This window comes from Thamnophis elegans, chromosome 4 (assembly GCF_009769535.1).
Source record: "Thamnophis elegans isolate rThaEle1 chromosome 4, rThaEle1.pri, whole genome shotgun sequence".
Lineage (NCBI taxonomy): Eukaryota > Metazoa > Chordata > Lepidosauria > Squamata > Colubridae > Thamnophis > Thamnophis elegans.
This window is the reverse complement of record NC_045544.1, coordinates 133,142,080-133,160,690: the sequence shown is the minus strand read 5'-3', so window position 1 is coordinate 133,160,690 and position 18,611 is coordinate 133,142,080. Positions and strand designations below refer to the sequence as shown.

At 43.3% G+C, this 18,611-nt stretch overlaps 1 protein-coding gene across 1 annotated transcript in view; it reads right to left on the bottom strand.

The window, feature by feature from the left end:
• The window catches only part of HNF1B (HNF1 homeobox B), an 89,854-nt gene that overhangs the window by 8,857 nt on the left and 62,386 nt on the right, over window positions 1–18,611 (bottom strand). Inside the window, exons 4-5 of the mRNA XM_032216128.1 lie at window positions 8,702–8,871; window positions 1,841–1,973 (exon numbers count right to left, since the gene is read on the bottom strand). Of these exons, the coding sequence (XP_032072019.1) occupies window positions 1,841–1,973; window positions 8,702–8,871 (303 nt within the window). The remainder of the gene's footprint in view (window positions 1–1,840; window positions 1,974–8,701; window positions 8,872–18,611) is intronic.

The following is an 18,611-nucleotide window of genomic DNA, read 5'->3' as shown; positions in this document are numbered from 1 at the left end:
GCATCGACCGGTGACGGAGCCGCAGCAGAGGGAGGAAAGAGCCACATACGGCTCCAGAGCCGCAGTTTGCTGACCCCTGACCTGGGGGAACAAATGTCCACTAAAATTCATAATGCACCTGACAGAATCTCACATCCCCACAATCCAGAATCTGGAGCAAGAATTTGGTCTTCCAAGCATAATTTAAAATAAAGCTAGGATTCTTCACCATCTCACGAATCAGGTTCCACTTGATTTAACTCCCAGTATCAACCAAGGTTAGTTAGGGGTTACTACCACTTTTAAATGTCTATGGCGATTGTCTGTCATCCATCCATGTCGTGGTTGTCCCAAAGGTGCTTTTTCAAAAGGCAGCTGGGCTTTCTTTGGTTTTCCTTGAAGACATTTCGCTTCTCATCCAAGAAGCTTCTTCAGTTCTGATTGAATGATGGGGAATAAATCCTTCTATTCCCCACCATTCAGCCCGAACTGAAGAAGCTTCTTGGATGAGAAGTGAAAGATCTTCAAGGAAAAGAAAGAAAGAAAGCCCAATAGCGTTTTGAAAAAACACCTTTAGTACTACTTTTTAAATCACTATTATTGGAATGACATGATTGAAGCTCTCTCCCTTTTTGCAAAATAAAAAAAGGGGATAGGGCTTTAACCCGGAGATGTGAGCCACCATTTTCATTTTTGATCACCTCTCCTCTAGCAGAGTTCCTCAATTTTCAAGTCGTTTTGGGATGAGAGGCACAAAATATTATGGTCTCATTCTCTTTCTTTCTCTCTTTCTTTTTTTCCTTCCTTCCTTCTTTCATCTTTTCTACTCCTTCCTCCTTTTCTCTCTCCTTCTCTCCCTTTCTCTCTCCCTCCCTCCTTCCTTCCTTTCTATCTGTCTTTTTTTGTCTTTCTTTCACTCTCTCTTTCTTTCTTTTCCTTCCATCCTTTCTCTCTCCCTTCTCTCTTTCTCTCTTCCTCTCTCCCTCCCTCCTTCCTTGTAACGTTTCCGTGGTTCGCCCATGAGGCCAATGTTGAGAAAAGACAGGAGACAACCTTTCTCGGGATGGAGCGACGACCCAGATTGGGGGTCTGGTAGCCCCTTTTATTGAGATAGGACAAAGGCAGGAGGAGCAATAGCATGTGGGTAAAGACAGCCTGTAAAAGTACAATTTCTAATCTACTGCTCAGTCTATATATGGTCAAATCCTGGACGTCATTGGTAAGGCACATCTCAGAATGTTATGTTATGAACTATCAGGATGTTATGGCATTCTAGGAGTTTGTTTTCTCCTGTGTGATTCAGCGTGACTCTGCAAGCCCTAGTATGAACTGGGCCATGGAGGACACACTACACAAGGAACTATATTACAACACTTCCTACCTTCTTTTCTTTCACTCTTTCTTCTCTTTCCTTCCTCTTTTTTCTCTCTCTTTTCCTTCCTTCCTCTCTCCCTCCCCTCTTTCTTTCTTTTCTTTTTCTTCCTTCCTTCTTTCTTTCTCTTTCTTTCTTTTTCTGTCACTCTCTCTTTCACCTCTTGATTTCATCACTGATTCATTTTTTTAATCTCAATTTCCTTCTTTTCTCACAGTGCACCAAAATCAATTTCTCTCTTAATATTTACTGAGCAATTGGAGACTAGTACCCATGGAAACCAGTGCCGTGCTACAATAGGCAGTCACAATTGCAGGTAAGAAGAAAGGAAGAGATAGTAATATTCTGCAAAGTCTCTCAGACAGGATCCTGCCCTTTTGGACTCTGCAAAAAAGCTCTTTGCTTCCTCATGGTGCTATACAAGGAAAGAGGTAATCACGAATAATTCTAAGAACAAGAAGACGTTTGTCTAACTCATAAAGCACTTACTTTGTGTGATAGCCATGACTCCTGATAAAGGTGTCATAATGAGGTTCTGGGATTGTTGTGGGGTGTGATGGGAAAAGCTGTGGATATTGGTGAGGGTACTGACTGGGGGGAGCCCACCGCCAGAAACTGTAATCTGTCAAGGAAAGAAAGAACAAACAAGTCAGAATTCAGGAATAGGCCATCAACAGTGCAATATTATCAACCCACAGAAACAACGTGCCAAAGCCGAGCCTATCGGGGAGATTTTGCTGATTTCCTGGCTGTGACATATGAAGTAAAAAAGCTATATTTGTAACTTAGATATCTTTGTAATCTTCCTGTTAAGATTTCAGTTTTTATATTCTGCGCTTTCTCTTTTACCTCTGTTCCTTTTTAACTGAAATATGATGTGAATACGCCATATGATAAATAAATAACAATATTATCCACCTTGTGCCACTCTTGTTAATGCAGAGTAGCACAATCCAAACTTATTTCAATCAATACATGATTTGATTTATTCATCCAAAATATTTGGAGCGTGCCCATCTTTGCCCTTTTACACATCCTCAACTTACAACAGTTCATTTAGTGACTGTTCGAAGTTACAACGGCACTGAAAAAACTGACTTATGGCCGTATTTCATACTTATGACCATTGCAGCATCCTCATGGTCACATGATCAAAATTCATTTAGCAACCATGAGAGTCCCTTAATGACCATGGTGATTCGCTTAATGACCACAGGGGGGGAAAAGATTGAGAGCAGGCCAGGGATGCTTTGTGAGTTGACACTAAAATTGGATATGCCTTAATTAAGAACTGTTTTGCTTAGTGGCTGAAGTTCTGGTCCCAACTGTGGTTCTAAGTCAAAGGCTACCTGTGGATCAGGAGCTCCAGACTTGGCAACTGTGTGGACTTCAACTCCCAGAATTCCCCAGGCAGCATGGTTGTTAAGTCAAAGGCTACCTACAGATCAGGGACTCCAAAATTGGCAACCTTGAGACTTCTGGACTTCAACTCCCAGAATTCCCCAGGCAGTATGGCTGGCTGAGGAATTCTGGGGGTTGAAGTCCACAAGTTTATATTTGGAGATTTCTACTGTAGATGAAAGAGGCCCTCGGCTCCCATTTTGCTTTAAGGGAAACTCGCCCTAACCTCCTCCAACCCCTGAGATACTTTGCTAAGCCTGATTTGAAATTCCTTTTAACTTCACAACCTCCTACAAAGGTTTCACTTGAGGTGGGGCGGGGGGGGGGAGCCTCACATTTCATTTAAAGGGGGTGGTAGGAATCTGTCTGGAGGCCCAATGACCCTGGATTCAAGAGTCAACAAATGACTTTCTGGATGGAAGACCAGGCTGTCTCAGTCAAGAACTATGCATCCCCAACCAGGGAGAGAGAGAGAGAGAGAGAAAAGGAAGGCCATAAAAACCATCCAGTGTGACTTGAATCAGTCAAGCTAGGCCAAGAAAAATAACCCCACCAGATGAATTGCTCAAATATTCTAAGTTTGCTGCCACCGAAGCCTTGCAGAGCCCAAACGAGGAGAAAACAGATACATCACAGGGAGTCCTGGACTTACAACCATTCATTTAGTGACCATTCATATCGTGTTTCCCCCCAAAATAAGACACCCCCAAAAAATAAGCGCTTGGCCCTTATTTTGGGGGAGATATTATTTTGAGGTGCAGGAGGCTGCTGCAGTGTTGCAATATTTTTGGGGAGGGCTTATTTTCTGGGGGAGGATTATTTAGTGCATGTGCTCAAAGCCTGATGGGGCTTATTATACTGGGAGGTCTTATTTTCAGGGAAACGGTAGTTGCAACGGCACAAATACAACCATTCGTTAGTCACCGTTCGAAGTTACAACAGCACTGAAAAAAGTTGTGAACAGTTTTCACACTTAAGGCCGTTGCAGCATCCTCATCGTCATGGGATCAAAATTTAGGTGTTTGGGAAGGAAGGGAAGGAGGAGGGGAGGAAGGAGGAAAGGAAGAAGGAAGGAGAGAAGAAAGGAGGAAAGGAAGGAAGGAAGGAGGGAATGTAGGAGAGAGAGGGGGGAGAAGGAAGGGGGGAAGGAAGGAGGAAAGGAAGGGGAGAGGGAAGGAAAAGGAGAGGAGGAGAAGAAAGGAGGAGGAGGGAAGGAAGGAGGGAAGGAGGAGAAGGAGGGAAGGGGAAGGAGGGAGGGAAGGAAGGAGAGTAGGAGAGAAGAAACAAGGGAAGGAAAGAGGGAGGGAAGAAGAAGTAGATGGATCTATGGGATGTTAAAAAGCATCTTCAAGTATATTGTTAACAGTAGGGAAAAATTGTTATAAATACATATTAATAACAGTTATGAGATCATATAATGTGAATGTATATATGAAATTGATAAATAAAATAAAATTAAAAATTTTTTAGGTTTGGTATCTGTCGTGTATTTAAAACAGTCCCTGGGTCGTGTGGTCTCCATTTGCGACCTTCCCAGCCGGCTTCACAACAAGCAAAGTCAATGGGAAAAATCCAGATTCGTTTAACGACCACGTGATTCACTGAACAAATGTAGTGATTCGCTTAACAACTGTGCAAAGAAAAGTCGTGAAAGGGGGGCACAAACTCACTTAACAACTGCCTTGCTTAGCAACGGAAATGTTAGGCGGCTGTGGTGGGCAAAGGTACAAAGGTAGTTAAAGGGGGAAAAAAATAGAGAGAAACTGACTTCAGACGAAGTGATAGATGTTTGAAATTGAAAGTATTTTGCCAAGTGTTCATAGGAAGGTTTTTAGGCATCAGAGCAATGACTGTTTTCATTGTTGATTCTAGCAGTCTGGCACTGTGGCATCTTCCTATTTTGAAAGTACTATTTTGCTCACACAGAGGGCACCGGTCAAGGATGGGTCTCCGTTTACCCTGCCAGCTGGCGGATGGGAAGATCAACAGTGGTGGGAAAACTGTTTTCTAGAGAGGTTCATGAGGCTTGGTGCCTAGTATTTGGTTACTCTATATGAGTGGTCTTGATGTCAACAGAAGTCTCTTTCGGTCCTCTAACGCTGTGTGTTTCTCAACTTCCACAACTTAAATACCTGCGGAAACTCCCAAAATTCCTCAGCCAGCTATGTTGCAGTTCATAGGTCTTTGAGAAACACTGCTGTACAGATAGTCCTCAACTTATGACCACCGTTGAGCCCAGAATCTATGTTGTTAAAGCAAGAAATTTGTCAAGTGAGCTTTGCCCCATTTTACGGCTTTTTTGCCACATTTGTTAAATGAATCTCAGCAGTTCTTAAATTAGTAAAAAGGTTGAATGAATCCCCATTGCTTTGGCTTGTCAGAAGGTCGAAAAAGGGATCACATCACCCGGGAAGCTGCAACCGTCATAAAAATGAACCAGTTGCCAAACGTCTGAATTTTGATCACGGGACTATGGGAATGCTGCAACAGTCATAAGTGTGAAAAATGGTTTTCTCAGTGAGGTTGCAACTTAATTAAACAAGCGGTTGTAAGTCAAGGGCTACTTATATCTGATAACCCTACATATCTCAACCTCAAAGAAACCTCTAAGCAAGACTGAGGAGAATAGTTGATAACCAGAGGACTAAGAATGAGATCTTTATGTCATATTATGACTGTGAGAGGGACCTTGGAGTCCTAGTGGACAATCACTTAAATATGAGCCAGCCGTGTGAAGTAGCTGCCAAAAAGCCAACACGGTTCTAGGCTGCATAAACAGAGGGAGAGAATCAAGACCACGTGAAGAATTAATACCACTTTATAATGCCTTGGTAAGGCCACACTTGGAATACGGCATTCAGTTTTGGTCACCACGATGTAGAAAAGATGTGGAGACTCTAGAAAGAGTGCAGAGAAGAGCAACAAAAATAATTAGGGGGACTGGAGGCTAAAACATATGAGGAACGGTTGCAGGAACTGGGTATGTCTAGTTTAATGAAAAGAAGGACTAGAAGAGACATGATAGCAATCTTCCAATATCTCAGGGGTTGCTCCAAAGAAGAGGGAGTCAAGCTATTCTCCAAAGCACCTGAGGGCAAGACAAGAAGCAATGGATGGAAAACTAATCAAGGAGAGAAGCAACTCAGAACTTAGGAGAAATTCCCTGACAGTGAGAACAATTAATCAGTGGGACAGAAGTTGCCTCCAGAAGTTGTGAATGCCCCAACACTGGAAGTCTTTAAGAAGATGTTGGATAGCCATTTGTCTGAAGTGGAGTAGGGTTCTCTGCTTTAGGGGGTTGGACTAGAAGACCTCCAAGGTCCCTTCCAACTGTTGTTCTATAACGTCCAGTTGCTTTTTGGAAAAGCACCTTTGGCATAAGCTAGGAAATCCAAACCTTGCTAACTCTTGGCAAGACCATTTTCCAAGTGATAGATAGCTCTTGTGATTTATCAGAGACTGGCAAATGCAGACAAAAGTCAGCCCAGCTCATTGAGAGCAGCCACAAACATCTGAATGTGCTTTCCAGCCCTTGTCTTCATCGGCTTCCCTCTTCTTCCCACTGACCACGAGGTGACCCTTGAGGTAGAATGTCCTGACAATGCTAATGGCCTGAGTGGGGAACCTGCTCCCTTCTGTTGAGGTCTGCCTAAGCAGGGGGTTGGGCTAGAAGACCTCCAAGGTCCCTTCCAACTCTGTTATTTAATTTCTATCTCCACAAATTACAAAGTTGTTTCATTAGCCCCACTGTGATACAGCTGTCTTCACTTCCTAGGAACCAAACTCCTGACCTGGGATCAGACATTCATATTTCACACTGTAAACTGCCTATAAATATAAAGAGAATAAAAATGTTCCTCGGCACAGCACATCGTTCCTTCTGATCTTCCCTCAAGGAAGGAGACATTCCTCAGCTTAGCTAAACCAGGCATGCATACATAATAAATTTTTTAAAAATATATTTGCGAAAAGCCACCATTAGGCTCCAGCTCCTCTTGGAAAAACAATTAGGACAAGAAAAAATGAATTAATGCGGCAAGGGAGGGAAATCACCTGACTGGGAAAGAATTTAAACCCATTATGGATCTGGAATAATGACCCCTAAGACATGCTAGGAATTAAACCCCGGAATAATTCATAGGCCAAATTCCAAAGTGAATTCTGATCTGTTTACATTTTTTTAAAAAACCTGCTATTGTATTAGGAATACATTTTAAACGATAACTTGAGTTTTGCTATCCCGATAATACCACCCAAACCCTATTTGCTTAGAAGACAATCCAATTAATTTTACTTCTGAAATGAATGTGCAACAGGACAGCGGTGTAAACTTAAACAATGTGCCCATTCTTAGCTGGTTTGGGATCGTGAATAAAAAGTGCACATGCAGTTTTCCTCCAATTAAATCAAGGGACAGATATTGTAGGAAAGATCCTTGCACCGCAAATACAATCGGAAAAAGCATCTGTTTTCACGTTGGGATTATGAAGAGGGAGAAATTGAGGAGTAAGCTCTGGGATACTTTTGTGCTTGATTTTTCTTTCCTTTTAACCCTTTAACTTTATTATTAAGGCAACAGCAAGGATATAAACAAGTCAAAATATATATCCTCTTCTCCTGAAAATAAGAGGTGGAAGGAAAGGGAGAAAGTCTGCCTGAAAAAGTGGGAGAGAGAAAAAGACTAATAAAGGAGAATATTTGTAGCTCAGGGTTGAACTGTGGAATCTTTGGTGTTCTTTGAGCTTGGTGGTTTTCTTGCAAACATTTGATTATCAAGCTAGGTAACATCATCAGTGTCAGTACTCCCTTGCTAGCACTGATGATGTTACCTTGTTTGGTAATGAAATGTCTGCAAGAAAACTACCAAGCTCAGAGAACACAAAGAACTCCATCCTCTGGAATTGAAGGTGTTGTAGTGAAGGATAAAAGCTACCACTTGAGGTTGGTTTCATTGGTTTTCCTATATATCACAGAAGCGTGGGATCCTCTGTGCTCTCTGAGTTTGGTGGTTTTCTTGCAGACATTTCATTACCAAACTAGGTAACACCATCAGCGCTGATGATGTTACCTAGTTTAGTAATGAAACATCTACAAGAAAACCACCAAGCTCAGACATATCAAGAACTCCACAGAAGAAAACAATTTATACTTTCTGTCTGTAATAATTATTTAAACTAAATAATAAAAATAAGTAATTAAATAATAACTAAAAAGACAAAGATCATTTTTTTCTTCTTTTATTCCTGTTTATGCAGTTCTTCAGGACAACCCTAATAAATTTGTCATTGTAAATCAGGTATCAAGCTGGGATGTCTCATAGCCAACAAAGCCTGTGAAACCAATTTTTTTATTATGGTAGAATATTCTACGGCTTGAACTGAAGAATCCACCCCAATATTGCAGCAAAGGCTAAGTTATCCATGGCACTATCGTGATAAAGGCATTTTTTATCACTATATCCTTCACTCCATTTGATGTCCCTATTTGTAGAAGTAATGAGGGGTGGGTGGGGAGAGGAATTGTTGAAGCTTGCTAAATAAAATTAAAATTTGAAGAGTTAAGTGGAACCTGGGATGTCTTAATCATGGTGGGCTGTTTTTTTTTTTAAAAAAATTATGTGGAATGTCATCAGCAGTGAAGAGTAAACAATGATCCACCCCATTGTGCCAATCTGAGAGGCATTCGATCAATACCCTGAGAACAGTTTTTATTGGCATGTTTCAATGCCTGAGCAGGGAACGAGAAGGTCAGAAGGCTATTTTCCCTGAAAGCACTCAGGCCTTTACCCTCGTCATGCCTACAAGCCTTTCATTGTTTAATGCAGGTCTTGGGGGGGGGGGGGGGGGGAGAGCTTTAACATGTAGGGGGAAAAAAGTTCTGTTTGTTTTTCACCTCCTAAGCTAACTTATCTTATCAGCACCTGAGGTACAATAGCCCAGGTGTGCTCACCATTTTACCATCTGGGGACAGCAAGCTGTGGCTGTGACCTGGGTCCAAAGTGGCTGGAGATACTGGCTGGAGAATGGACTGGCTGGTGGTCACCATCGAGTTGTTACCGTGATGGCTGATGGAAGTTGAAGAGGTGACTTCATTGCCACCTGGATGACTGTAGCGGACCCCTGCGAGAAGGCAATCAACAGAGAAGAAATCATAGCAATTTTAAAAGTAAATTAGGAAAAAACATAGAAGTGTGTTTGTTTTATTTGTTATTTATTTACCTACTTTTCTAAGTAATTCAAGGCAGCGACACACACCACACAATACTTTCTCCTCTGATGGGCCCCACAACAACCCAGTGAGTTGGATTGGGCTGAGAGAGGGGCACCAGCTCCAAGTCACCCAGCTGGCTTTCATGCCTAAGGAGGAAACTAGAACTCACCGTCTCCTGGTGATTGGTTCAAAGTCAACAAGCCTACTTTCATGCCTAAGAAGGGACTAGAATTCACAGTCTCCTGGTGATTGGCTCAAATCAACCAGCCAGCTTTCATGCCTAAGATAGGACTAGAACTCACCATCTCCTGATGATTAGACTAAAGTCACTCAGCTGGGTTTTATGTCTAAAGCAGGATGGGAACTCACAGGTTGCTGGTGATAGGTTTCAATCTATGTGCACAACTGGCAGGGCACGTGACCCGTCAAAACCGCGGTCCACTAAAGCGCGCCTGATTAAAGCGCGGAGAAAAAGGGCGCTTTAAAAAGCGCTTTTAAAGCAAGCCGATTCACATAAAGGTAAGGGTTAGGTTAAGGGTGAGGGTTAGGTTTAGGGTTACGTTAAGCGTTAGGGTTAGGTTAAGGGTTAGCGTTAGGTTTAGCGTTAGGTTAAGGGTTAGGTTTAGGGTTAGGTTTAGGGTTAGGTTAAGGGTTAGGCTTAGGGTTAGGTTTAGGGTTAGGTTTGGGGGGGTTAGGTTTAGATTTACGCGTTAATTTTAAGTTTACCGATCACAGCGTGCTGTTTTTGTCGTGCTGTGATGACGTCACGTACGCGCTTTCATCGAGCGCGCTTTAGTCTACCGCGTGGGCAAGCTACTGCCTAATAACTTGCCCAGCTGGTTTGGTTTGGTGGCGAATTTACTGCTTAGGCAAACCAGGGTCAAAAACTGTAACTGTAAGAGAGACATTGGAGTCCTAGTGGACGATCACTTAAATATGAGCCAGCCGTACAAGGCAGCAGTCAAAAAACCTAATACAATCCTTGGTTGCATAAACAGAGGCATAGAATCAAAATCACGTGAAGTATTAGTACCACTTTAGAAAACCTTAATAAGACCACACCTTGAATGCTGCATCCAGTTTTGGTCACCACATTACAAAAAGGTTGAAACTTTGGGAAAAGTGCAAAGAAGAGCAAATAAGTTGATTAAAGGCCTGGAGACTAAAACATATGAAGAACGGTTGCAGGATTTAAGTTTGGCTAGTCTAGAGAAAAGAGAAGGACAAGGCATGACATGATAACAGTATTCTAGTATTTGAGGGGCTGCCACAAAGAAGAGGGGGTCAACGTATTTTCCAAAGCACCAGAAAGAAGGCAGGACAAGAAACAATGGATGGCAACCCGTGGTGGGTTGCCAATTTTTTTAGTATCGGTTCGGGCGTGCTTGCTTCCACCGCCACTACGACCAGTTTTCCCGATCTGGGTCAAACTGGGAGCAACCTACCTCTGATGGAAACTAATCAAGGAGAGACGCAACTTGGAATTAAGGAGAAACATCCTAACAGTGAGAACAATTAATCAGTGGAACAGCTTGCCTTCGGAAGTTGTGGATGCTTAAATCAATTGAGGTTTTTAAGAAGAGACTGGGCAGCCACTTGTTAGAATTGGTATAGGGTATCCTGCTTGAGCAGGGGGTTGGACTAGAAGACCTCCAAGGTATTGTGTTGCGTTGCGTTCTATTCTATTCTATTCTATTCTTCTGAATATAAATACTGCACACCGCATACTCCTCACACTGATTTATCTGTGTGTCTATTGATGGATAATTGACTGAAAACCAAGCTTTCAGGAATTTGTTGGATCAGAGGTGTCCAATCTTGGCAACGTTAACATTTATGGACTTCAACTCCCAGAATTTCCTCAGCTAGCCAGCCAACTTCCTTGTTTTTAAATTCCCACTTTTAAATTTGCCACAGAGATCACAACTCTCATGTTTTGGGCAGTGGGAAATAAACATCAAATGTTATTCCTTCTTGAGAAAAATACTCACCAAGATTATTTAATATTCCTTATTTGCTACATGAACATAATCCTGTGGCTCCCAGTTGATTCCATCTTATATTTTTCAACATGTTTTTTGGGGGTATTTCTGTCTTTTCAGCAAGACTATCCTGCAAATGCGGTTTTTAGAACTACTTAAAATTTTATATTTCACCATTGCTTATTTAATCATTGCAGGCAGGGATGGTATTCTATTTTCTTCACTACTGATTCGGTAGCGGGAGTGCACTTACGATTGTTGCCACATCCCTTTGGTTATGGGATCAAAATTTGGATACTCGGGAACTGGCATGTATTTTTGATGGTTGCAATGTCCCGGGGTCATGTAATCACCATTTGAAAATCAAAGTCAATGGGGAAGCCAGATTCACTTAACAAATGTGTTACTGACTTAAAGCTGCAGTGATTTACCTAACAACTGTGGCAAGAAAGGTCGTAAAATATGGTGAAACTTACTTCACAAATGTCTCACTTAGCAACGGAAATTTTGATCTCAGTTGTGGTTAAACGTTGAGGATTACCTGAAGATATTACTACCAGTAGTGGTATTTTGAATGCCGCTGAGTTTTAGATACATGAAAGATAAAACAACAACTGCTATTATTATTTTATGAATATATTTTGTTGGAGAAGATCAGCTATATAACTAAACCAAACATGTAGGGGAAATATAGTGTTAAAGGACTAGCAAGAAGGGGAAGCATTAGTTCTAAATAAGGTTGAAAATAAATGAATATCCACATATAGGTAGACCTTGAATTGTGACTACTGTTGGGATCAAAATTTCCATCGCTCACTATTGGTAGAAAATGAAATAGGTTGATACTGTTGATGATATATAGCTAAATAAGATACTATTGTTAGGTATGGATAATCAATTAAGCAAAATGCTTGTTATATTAAAATGGATTTGATGATATACGCTGCATATAGAAACCAGAAATAACAAATGGAAAATGAAATGGTAAAGTTGGTATATTATTTGTTAAGAAAAATTTAAACTTAAGGTGGAAATATGGTAAGAAAATGTGGGGCCAAAATTAGAAATGATAATGTGATGTAAAATTAATTATGTATAAGAGAGAATGTAAAAAAAAGGGGGGGGGAACCAGGACAACACTTTGTTTATAAAGAGGTTTTAAAATTTGTAACAAAAAAAAAAAAAAACTTTACACACAAAAATTTCCATCATTCAGCATTGTTAAGTGAATCATACCTGAATTTACAACCTTTCTTGGCCATGGTTATTAAACAAATCACTGCACTTGCTAAATGAATCATGCAGTCGTTAAACAAATCCAGCTTCCTGCATGAACTTTGCGTGTCAGAAACCAGCTAGGATGGTCACACGTGGCAAACACGTGGCCCAGGGACACAGCAACCATCGCAAATCCATGCCAGTTAACAAGCATCTGGTTTTTAATCACATGAGTGAAGGGACGCTGTGATGGCCAAGTTGTCACTTTTCCCACTGCTGTTGTAACTTCAATTAGTTACTTAAAAAATGGTTGTAAATTGAGGACTATCTGTATACACAAACATAACCTGTCTGTGCGCCAAGGGAGCTGTTTTCATTCTATAAAAACTGAAAAAGATTTTTATAGTACACAAGTCCTACAACAGTGAGACCATACTAATAAAAATTGCCAAACTTTTTGACCACACATTTGTGTGTGAATCTAAAGGTGAAGTCAAGAAAAGGTCTAATCTGGGGGGTTGGTGTTTTCGTTTTATATTTTGCATCTCACTTTTTATTATTTTTATACATAAACTAAGAGGGCAAACACGCCTAAAACTCCTTCTTCCTCCTCCTCCTTTCCTCACAACAACCCTGTGAGGGACGTTGGGCAGAGACAAAGTGATGGGCACAAAGTCACCCCCAGTTTTCATGCACAAGGTGGGACTAGATGTCTCCTGGTGACTGGCCCCATCTTGTCACCAAATCAGCTTTCATATCTAAGCTGGAACTAGAACTCCCAATCGCCTGCTTTCCAACCTGGTGCCTTAACCATTAGATTAAACTGGTTCTTCCAGATCTTCCTAACCACATGCTGAGGGGAAGAAGAAGACGAATACATTCTGCAGAATGTCATATTTATTGTTTTGTGTTTATTTGCTTCTATAAGACATTGGTATCTCTTCAGAAGTTTGGGCGCGCCATCACTGGAGGCTTTTAAGAAGAGAGAAGCCATTTGTCTGAAATGATATAGGGCCGTGATGGGCGAACCTATGGCATCCGTGCCACTGGTGGCACGCAGAGCCCTCTCTGCAGCCATGAGAGCTGTTGCCCCACCTTAGCTCAACCATGCATGCGCGCTCCCACCGACTAGCTGATTTTCGGGTCTCTGCTGAGCATGTGCAGGGGCGGCGTGTGCGTGCGCAGAAGCAGGGGGGCACACCACCCTTTGGGCCTTTTTTGCTCCCAGGAGACTGCAGGGAGGCCTACTAGGCCCAAAACGGAGCAGGGGTGTGTGTGGTGCCTCCCCCCCGGCCTATTTTTGCTCCCATGAGGCTGCAGGGAGGCCTACTAGGCCCAGAACGGAGCGGGCACGTGTGGTGCCCCCCCCCCTGTGGCCTATTTTTGTTCCCATGAGGCTGCAGGGAGGCCCACTAGGCCCAAACGGAGCACGGGGCATGTGGTGCCTCCCCCCCTGTGGCCTATTTTTGCTCCCATGAGGCTGCAGGGAGGCCTACTAGGCCCAAAACGGAGCACGGGCGCATGTGGTGCCTCCCCCCCGTGCCCTATTTTTGCTCCCGTGAGGCTGCAGGGAGGCCCACTAGGCCCAAAACGGAGCACGGGCGCATGTGGTGCCTCTCCCCCCTGTGGCCTATTTTTGCTCCCATGAGGCTGCAGGGAGGCCTACTAGGCCCAAAACGGAGCACGGGCGCATGATGGTGCCTCCCCCCCTGTGCCCTATTTTTGCTCCCGTGAGGCTGCAGGGAGGCCCACTAGGCCCAAAACGGAGCGGGTGGGTCACAGGAGAGCATGTGCACATGCACGGGAGAGGGGGAATAGATGGGTCACGTGCACATGCGCAGGGGGAGCGGCACACAGGGGGGATCGCACAACAGAAAGGTTAGCCATCACTGGTATAGGGTTTCCTGCCTAAGCAGGGGATTGGACTAGAAGATCTCCAAGGTCCCTTCCAACTCTGATGATGTTCTATGTTCCATGTTCTTCTCTTCCCATCTCACCTTTGTGGGTTTTATTTACCTATTGATGCTTCTCATGAAACATATTAAGGTACTGCAGTCCAGCATTCCTAAACTGATTGCTCATGACATGGCAGGCACTAGCAATAGCGAAGAAAAACAGAGATTGCCTCTCGTTCAACAGGTGCATCGAAGTAGCTATGGAATGATTCATTGCCGAGGTGTTTAACTTGGTTAAAAATAAATGTCCCTTCAGAGATCACCCTTGGATGTTACACTGGCAAGCACATTAAGCAGATCAGAAATAATTAACCAGGAGCCCAGCTGAGAAACAAAACCTCTATTATCAGTTCTGGGATTCCAGGGTGATTTGTTATAAAATGTCATATCCCATCTACCAAAATGTTGGTGTCTGTCTGTCTGTCTGTCTGTCTAAGTCCAACATCTATAGCTCCGAGGTAACGCAGTGGTTAGAGTGCAGTACTGCAGGCTACTTCTGCTGACTGCCGGCTGCCTGCAATTTGGCAGTCCCAATCTCACCAGGCTCAAGGTTGACTCAGCCTTCCATCCTTCCGAGGTGGGTTAAAATGAGGACCCGGATTGTTGGGGGCCATGTGCTGACTCTGTAAGCCGCTTAGAGAGGGCTGTTAAAGCACTTGAAGCAGTATATAAGTCTGAGTGCTATTGGTATCTCTGCTAACCCTTCAGGAAGGCCTCGAAGAAAGCGAATAACATAACCATGGAAAAGGATCATCGGATGTGTTTAAGCAGCTGAAGAGATCTGGGCAGCCTGTAGGTCTCTGCAGAGGTTTACTGGTTTTGTCCAGATGATTGTGGGTGCACCCCGGTACACCCATGTTACACCTATCCTCCGCGAGCTGCACTGGCTGCCTATTGGTCTCCGGATACGCTTCAAGGTGCTAGTCATCACTTATAAAGCCCTACATGGTATTGGACCTGGGTACTTAAGAGACTGCCTGCTGCCAATTACCTCCCAAAGACCCATCAGATCCCACAGACTAGGCCTCCTCCGGATTCCATCTACCGGCCAATGTCGATTGGCAACCACCCGGAGGAGGGCCTTCTCTGTGGCTGCTCCGGCCCTTTGGAACCGAACTCCCCGAGGAGATCCGGACCCTCACCTCCCTTCAGGCTTTCCGTAAAGCCGTAAAACCTGGCTGTTCCGACAGGCCTGGGGTTGATGAGTTCCCTTCCCCACTCGAATTGTGTGACTGTTGATTGTTTTTATATTTCTCTGTATCCTGTTTGTTGTTTTGCCTTGTCTGTATTACTCCCTCCCCTGGGTTTGTTAGCCGGCCTGAGTCCCTCCGGGAATAGGGTGGCATATAATGAAATAAACCTATAACCTATGATGACGTTGAGCCACAAACTTCACCCTTCACCCCCGCCAGGATGCTACAACCCTTACACAAATAAATGCCAAGTTCCAGAACTTTGATTCTGGGTCCAATGTTTATAGACAGCCAAAGCAGACCTCGACTTACGACCACAATTGAGTCCAAAATGTAGGCTGCTAAGTGAGCCATTTGCAAAGTGAGTTTTGCCCCCATTTTTTCCCCGTCCTTTCTTGCCGCAGTGGCTAATTGAATCATTGCAGTTGTTGAGTTAGTTGCCCGGTTGTTAAATGACTCTAGCTTCCCCATGGACTTGGCTTGCCAGACGTTTGCAAAAGCGGATCACATGACCTCGGGACACCACAACGGTCATAAATACGAGACAATTGCCAAGCATCCGAATTTTAATCACGTGACCAGGGGATACTGCAGTGGTCATAAGTGTGAAAAATGGTCATGAGACCACATTTTTTCCCCAGTGCCACTGTACTTTGAACGCTGGCTAAATGAACTGTTGTTAAGTTGAGCATTACCTGTTGTTATAAATCATTTTATTCAATGCCTTTGTACCTTCAACAATTGCTGGACAGATGGTTATAGTTAAGGACTACCTGTATGCCAATGGTAGATTGAGAAAAAGGTGAGAAACAACCTCATCAGCTGCTACCTGGTAAATGCGACCGCACTTCTTTTTTTAAATCAATACTTTCTCATGACCTTTGACCTCCCAAATTCCTTCCAAAACTTCCATTCTATTATTCTATCCCAACACTTTTAGGAATCATCCAAAGTTTGCCATGAACGTGCCCGTCACAAAATCTCAAACATTTCAGCATTCCCTATCTCTGGTTCAGTTATTTATATTGCTTGTAGTAGCCACCCATTAAAACAGAGGGATCATATTTCATTTTTATTGAATGCCACTTTCTCCTGAGTTTAATTTTCTAGGTTTGTATGCTGGCACCAAGCCAGGGTAGCGTAAAGGTCAGGACTAGCCTCTTTCATCTTTCTCTTTTTGCCTCCCTTTGTCTCCAACACCCCACTCCTGAAATATTATTCTACTCTCTAAGCCAGTGGTGAAATTCAATTTTTTTTTTTTACTACTGGTTCTGTGAGCATGGCTTGGTGGACATGGCAGGGGAAGGATATTGCAAAATCTCCATTCCCTCCCCACTCCTGGGGGCAAGATATTGCAAAATCTCCATTCCTACCCCATCAGAGGTAGTATTTGCCGGTTCTCCAAACTACTCAAAATTTCCTCTACCAGTTTCTCCAGAACCTGTCAGAACCTGCTGCATTTCACCCTGTTCTAAACATTCATGTAGCAACTGTTTTGAGGTTACAATGGCAATGAAAAAAAAAGAGTCTTACGACTGGTCTTGCACTTACAACATGCAGCATCCCCATGGCCGTGTGATCAAAATTTGGGCCCTTGCAACAGGCATTGTCCCAGGGTCATGTAATCACCATTTGTGACTTTTCTAATTGGCAATGAGAAACTGTGTGATTCATTTACCAACTGTCGTGATTTGCTTAACAGCTGGGGCAAAAAGGTCACAAAATTTGCAGGACTCACTTAACAAGGTTTAGCAACAGAAACGTTGGTTGTCCCAATTGTGGTTATAAGTCAAGGACTACCAGTGCCAAGTGCCAAGCAATGGCATCACGTGGCCATCAGGAATCATAGTTCATTGCCTTCTTGAGGAGATCTGTTAATGAGGATCTCCAAACTTGGCAACTTGTGGACTTCAACTCCCAGAACTGCTCAGCCGGCCGTACTCCTGGGGAATTCTGGGAGTTGAAGTCCACAAGACTTACATTTGCCAAGTTTGGGAGAGCCTTGTCCTAGACGTCACTGCACGGCGTTCCATTTAAGACATGAGTGGGCAAGTATGGCCCCCTTTAGCACCTGTGGACTTCAAGTCCCAGAATTCCTCAGCCAGCATGGCTGGCTGAGGAATTCTGGGAGTTGAAGTCCACAGGTGCTAAAGGGGGCCATACTTGACCAGCCTTGATCTAGGATCTATGGCTGTTTGCATAGACCCAACCGTACATGGTCAAAGGTCTCAAGAGGCTTTCTTCTGAAGAGGTCTTTTCACTCCCTGTTTTCCCATCCCTTCTCATGGAGGACCACCCTTTGAAAAATGGACTCTGGCCAGGAGAAGTGGTAGGTCGCAGACAGGAACAGGGTAAACATTGCTCAGGGGAAAACCTTGTCACCACATTCTTGAACTGATTTCTAAACTCATGCAAAGGATAGCCAGGCAGGGCAGGTCAGAAGAGCTGAAGTGTTGTTTGAACAATGGGAGGGAAGATCATAAGAACAAAGGAGCTGGTTTGAATGCCGGGCCTTTGTTGTTCTTTTTCTCTTTTAACAGAAACATAAACAGAGGAGTACTTCATTTTGCACCTCATCCAGCCCAGGCAGTAGAATATTTGTCTTCGAAACTGATGTTTAAGGAAGATCGGTTTGTTAGATGACGAAAAGTCCTCAAAAGCAGAATGTTAAGTGAAGTAAGGTTATACATTTAGGCAAGAAAAAACAAAATGCACAGGTACAGTAATAGTGCTACCTGGCTCAATAGTAGTAACTGTGAGAGGGATCTTGGAGTCCTAGGGGACAACCATTTAAAATAGGAGCCAGCCGTGTGCAGCAGCTGCCAAAAAGCCACACAGTTCTAGGCTGCATAAACAGAGAGAGAGACTCAAGATCACATGAAGAGTTAATACCACTTTATAATGTCTTGGTAAGGCCACACTTGGAATACTGCATTCAGTTTGGTCACCACGATGTAGAAAAGATGTGGAGACTCTAGAAAGAGTGCAGAGAAGAGCAACAAAGATGATTAGGGGACTGGAGAGTAAACATATGAGAACGGTTGCAGGAAACTGGGGTATGTCTAGTTTAATGAAAAGGACTAGGGGAGACATGATAGCAGTCTTCCAATATCTCAGGGGTTGCCACAAAGAAGAGGGAGTCAAGCTATTCTCCAAAGCACCAGAAAGCAGGACAAGAAGCAATGGGTGGAAACTAATCAAGGAGAGAAGAAACTTAGAACTAAGGAGAAATTTCCTGACAGTTAGAACAATTAATCAGTGGAACAACTTGCCTCCAGAAGTTGTGAACACTGGAAGTTTT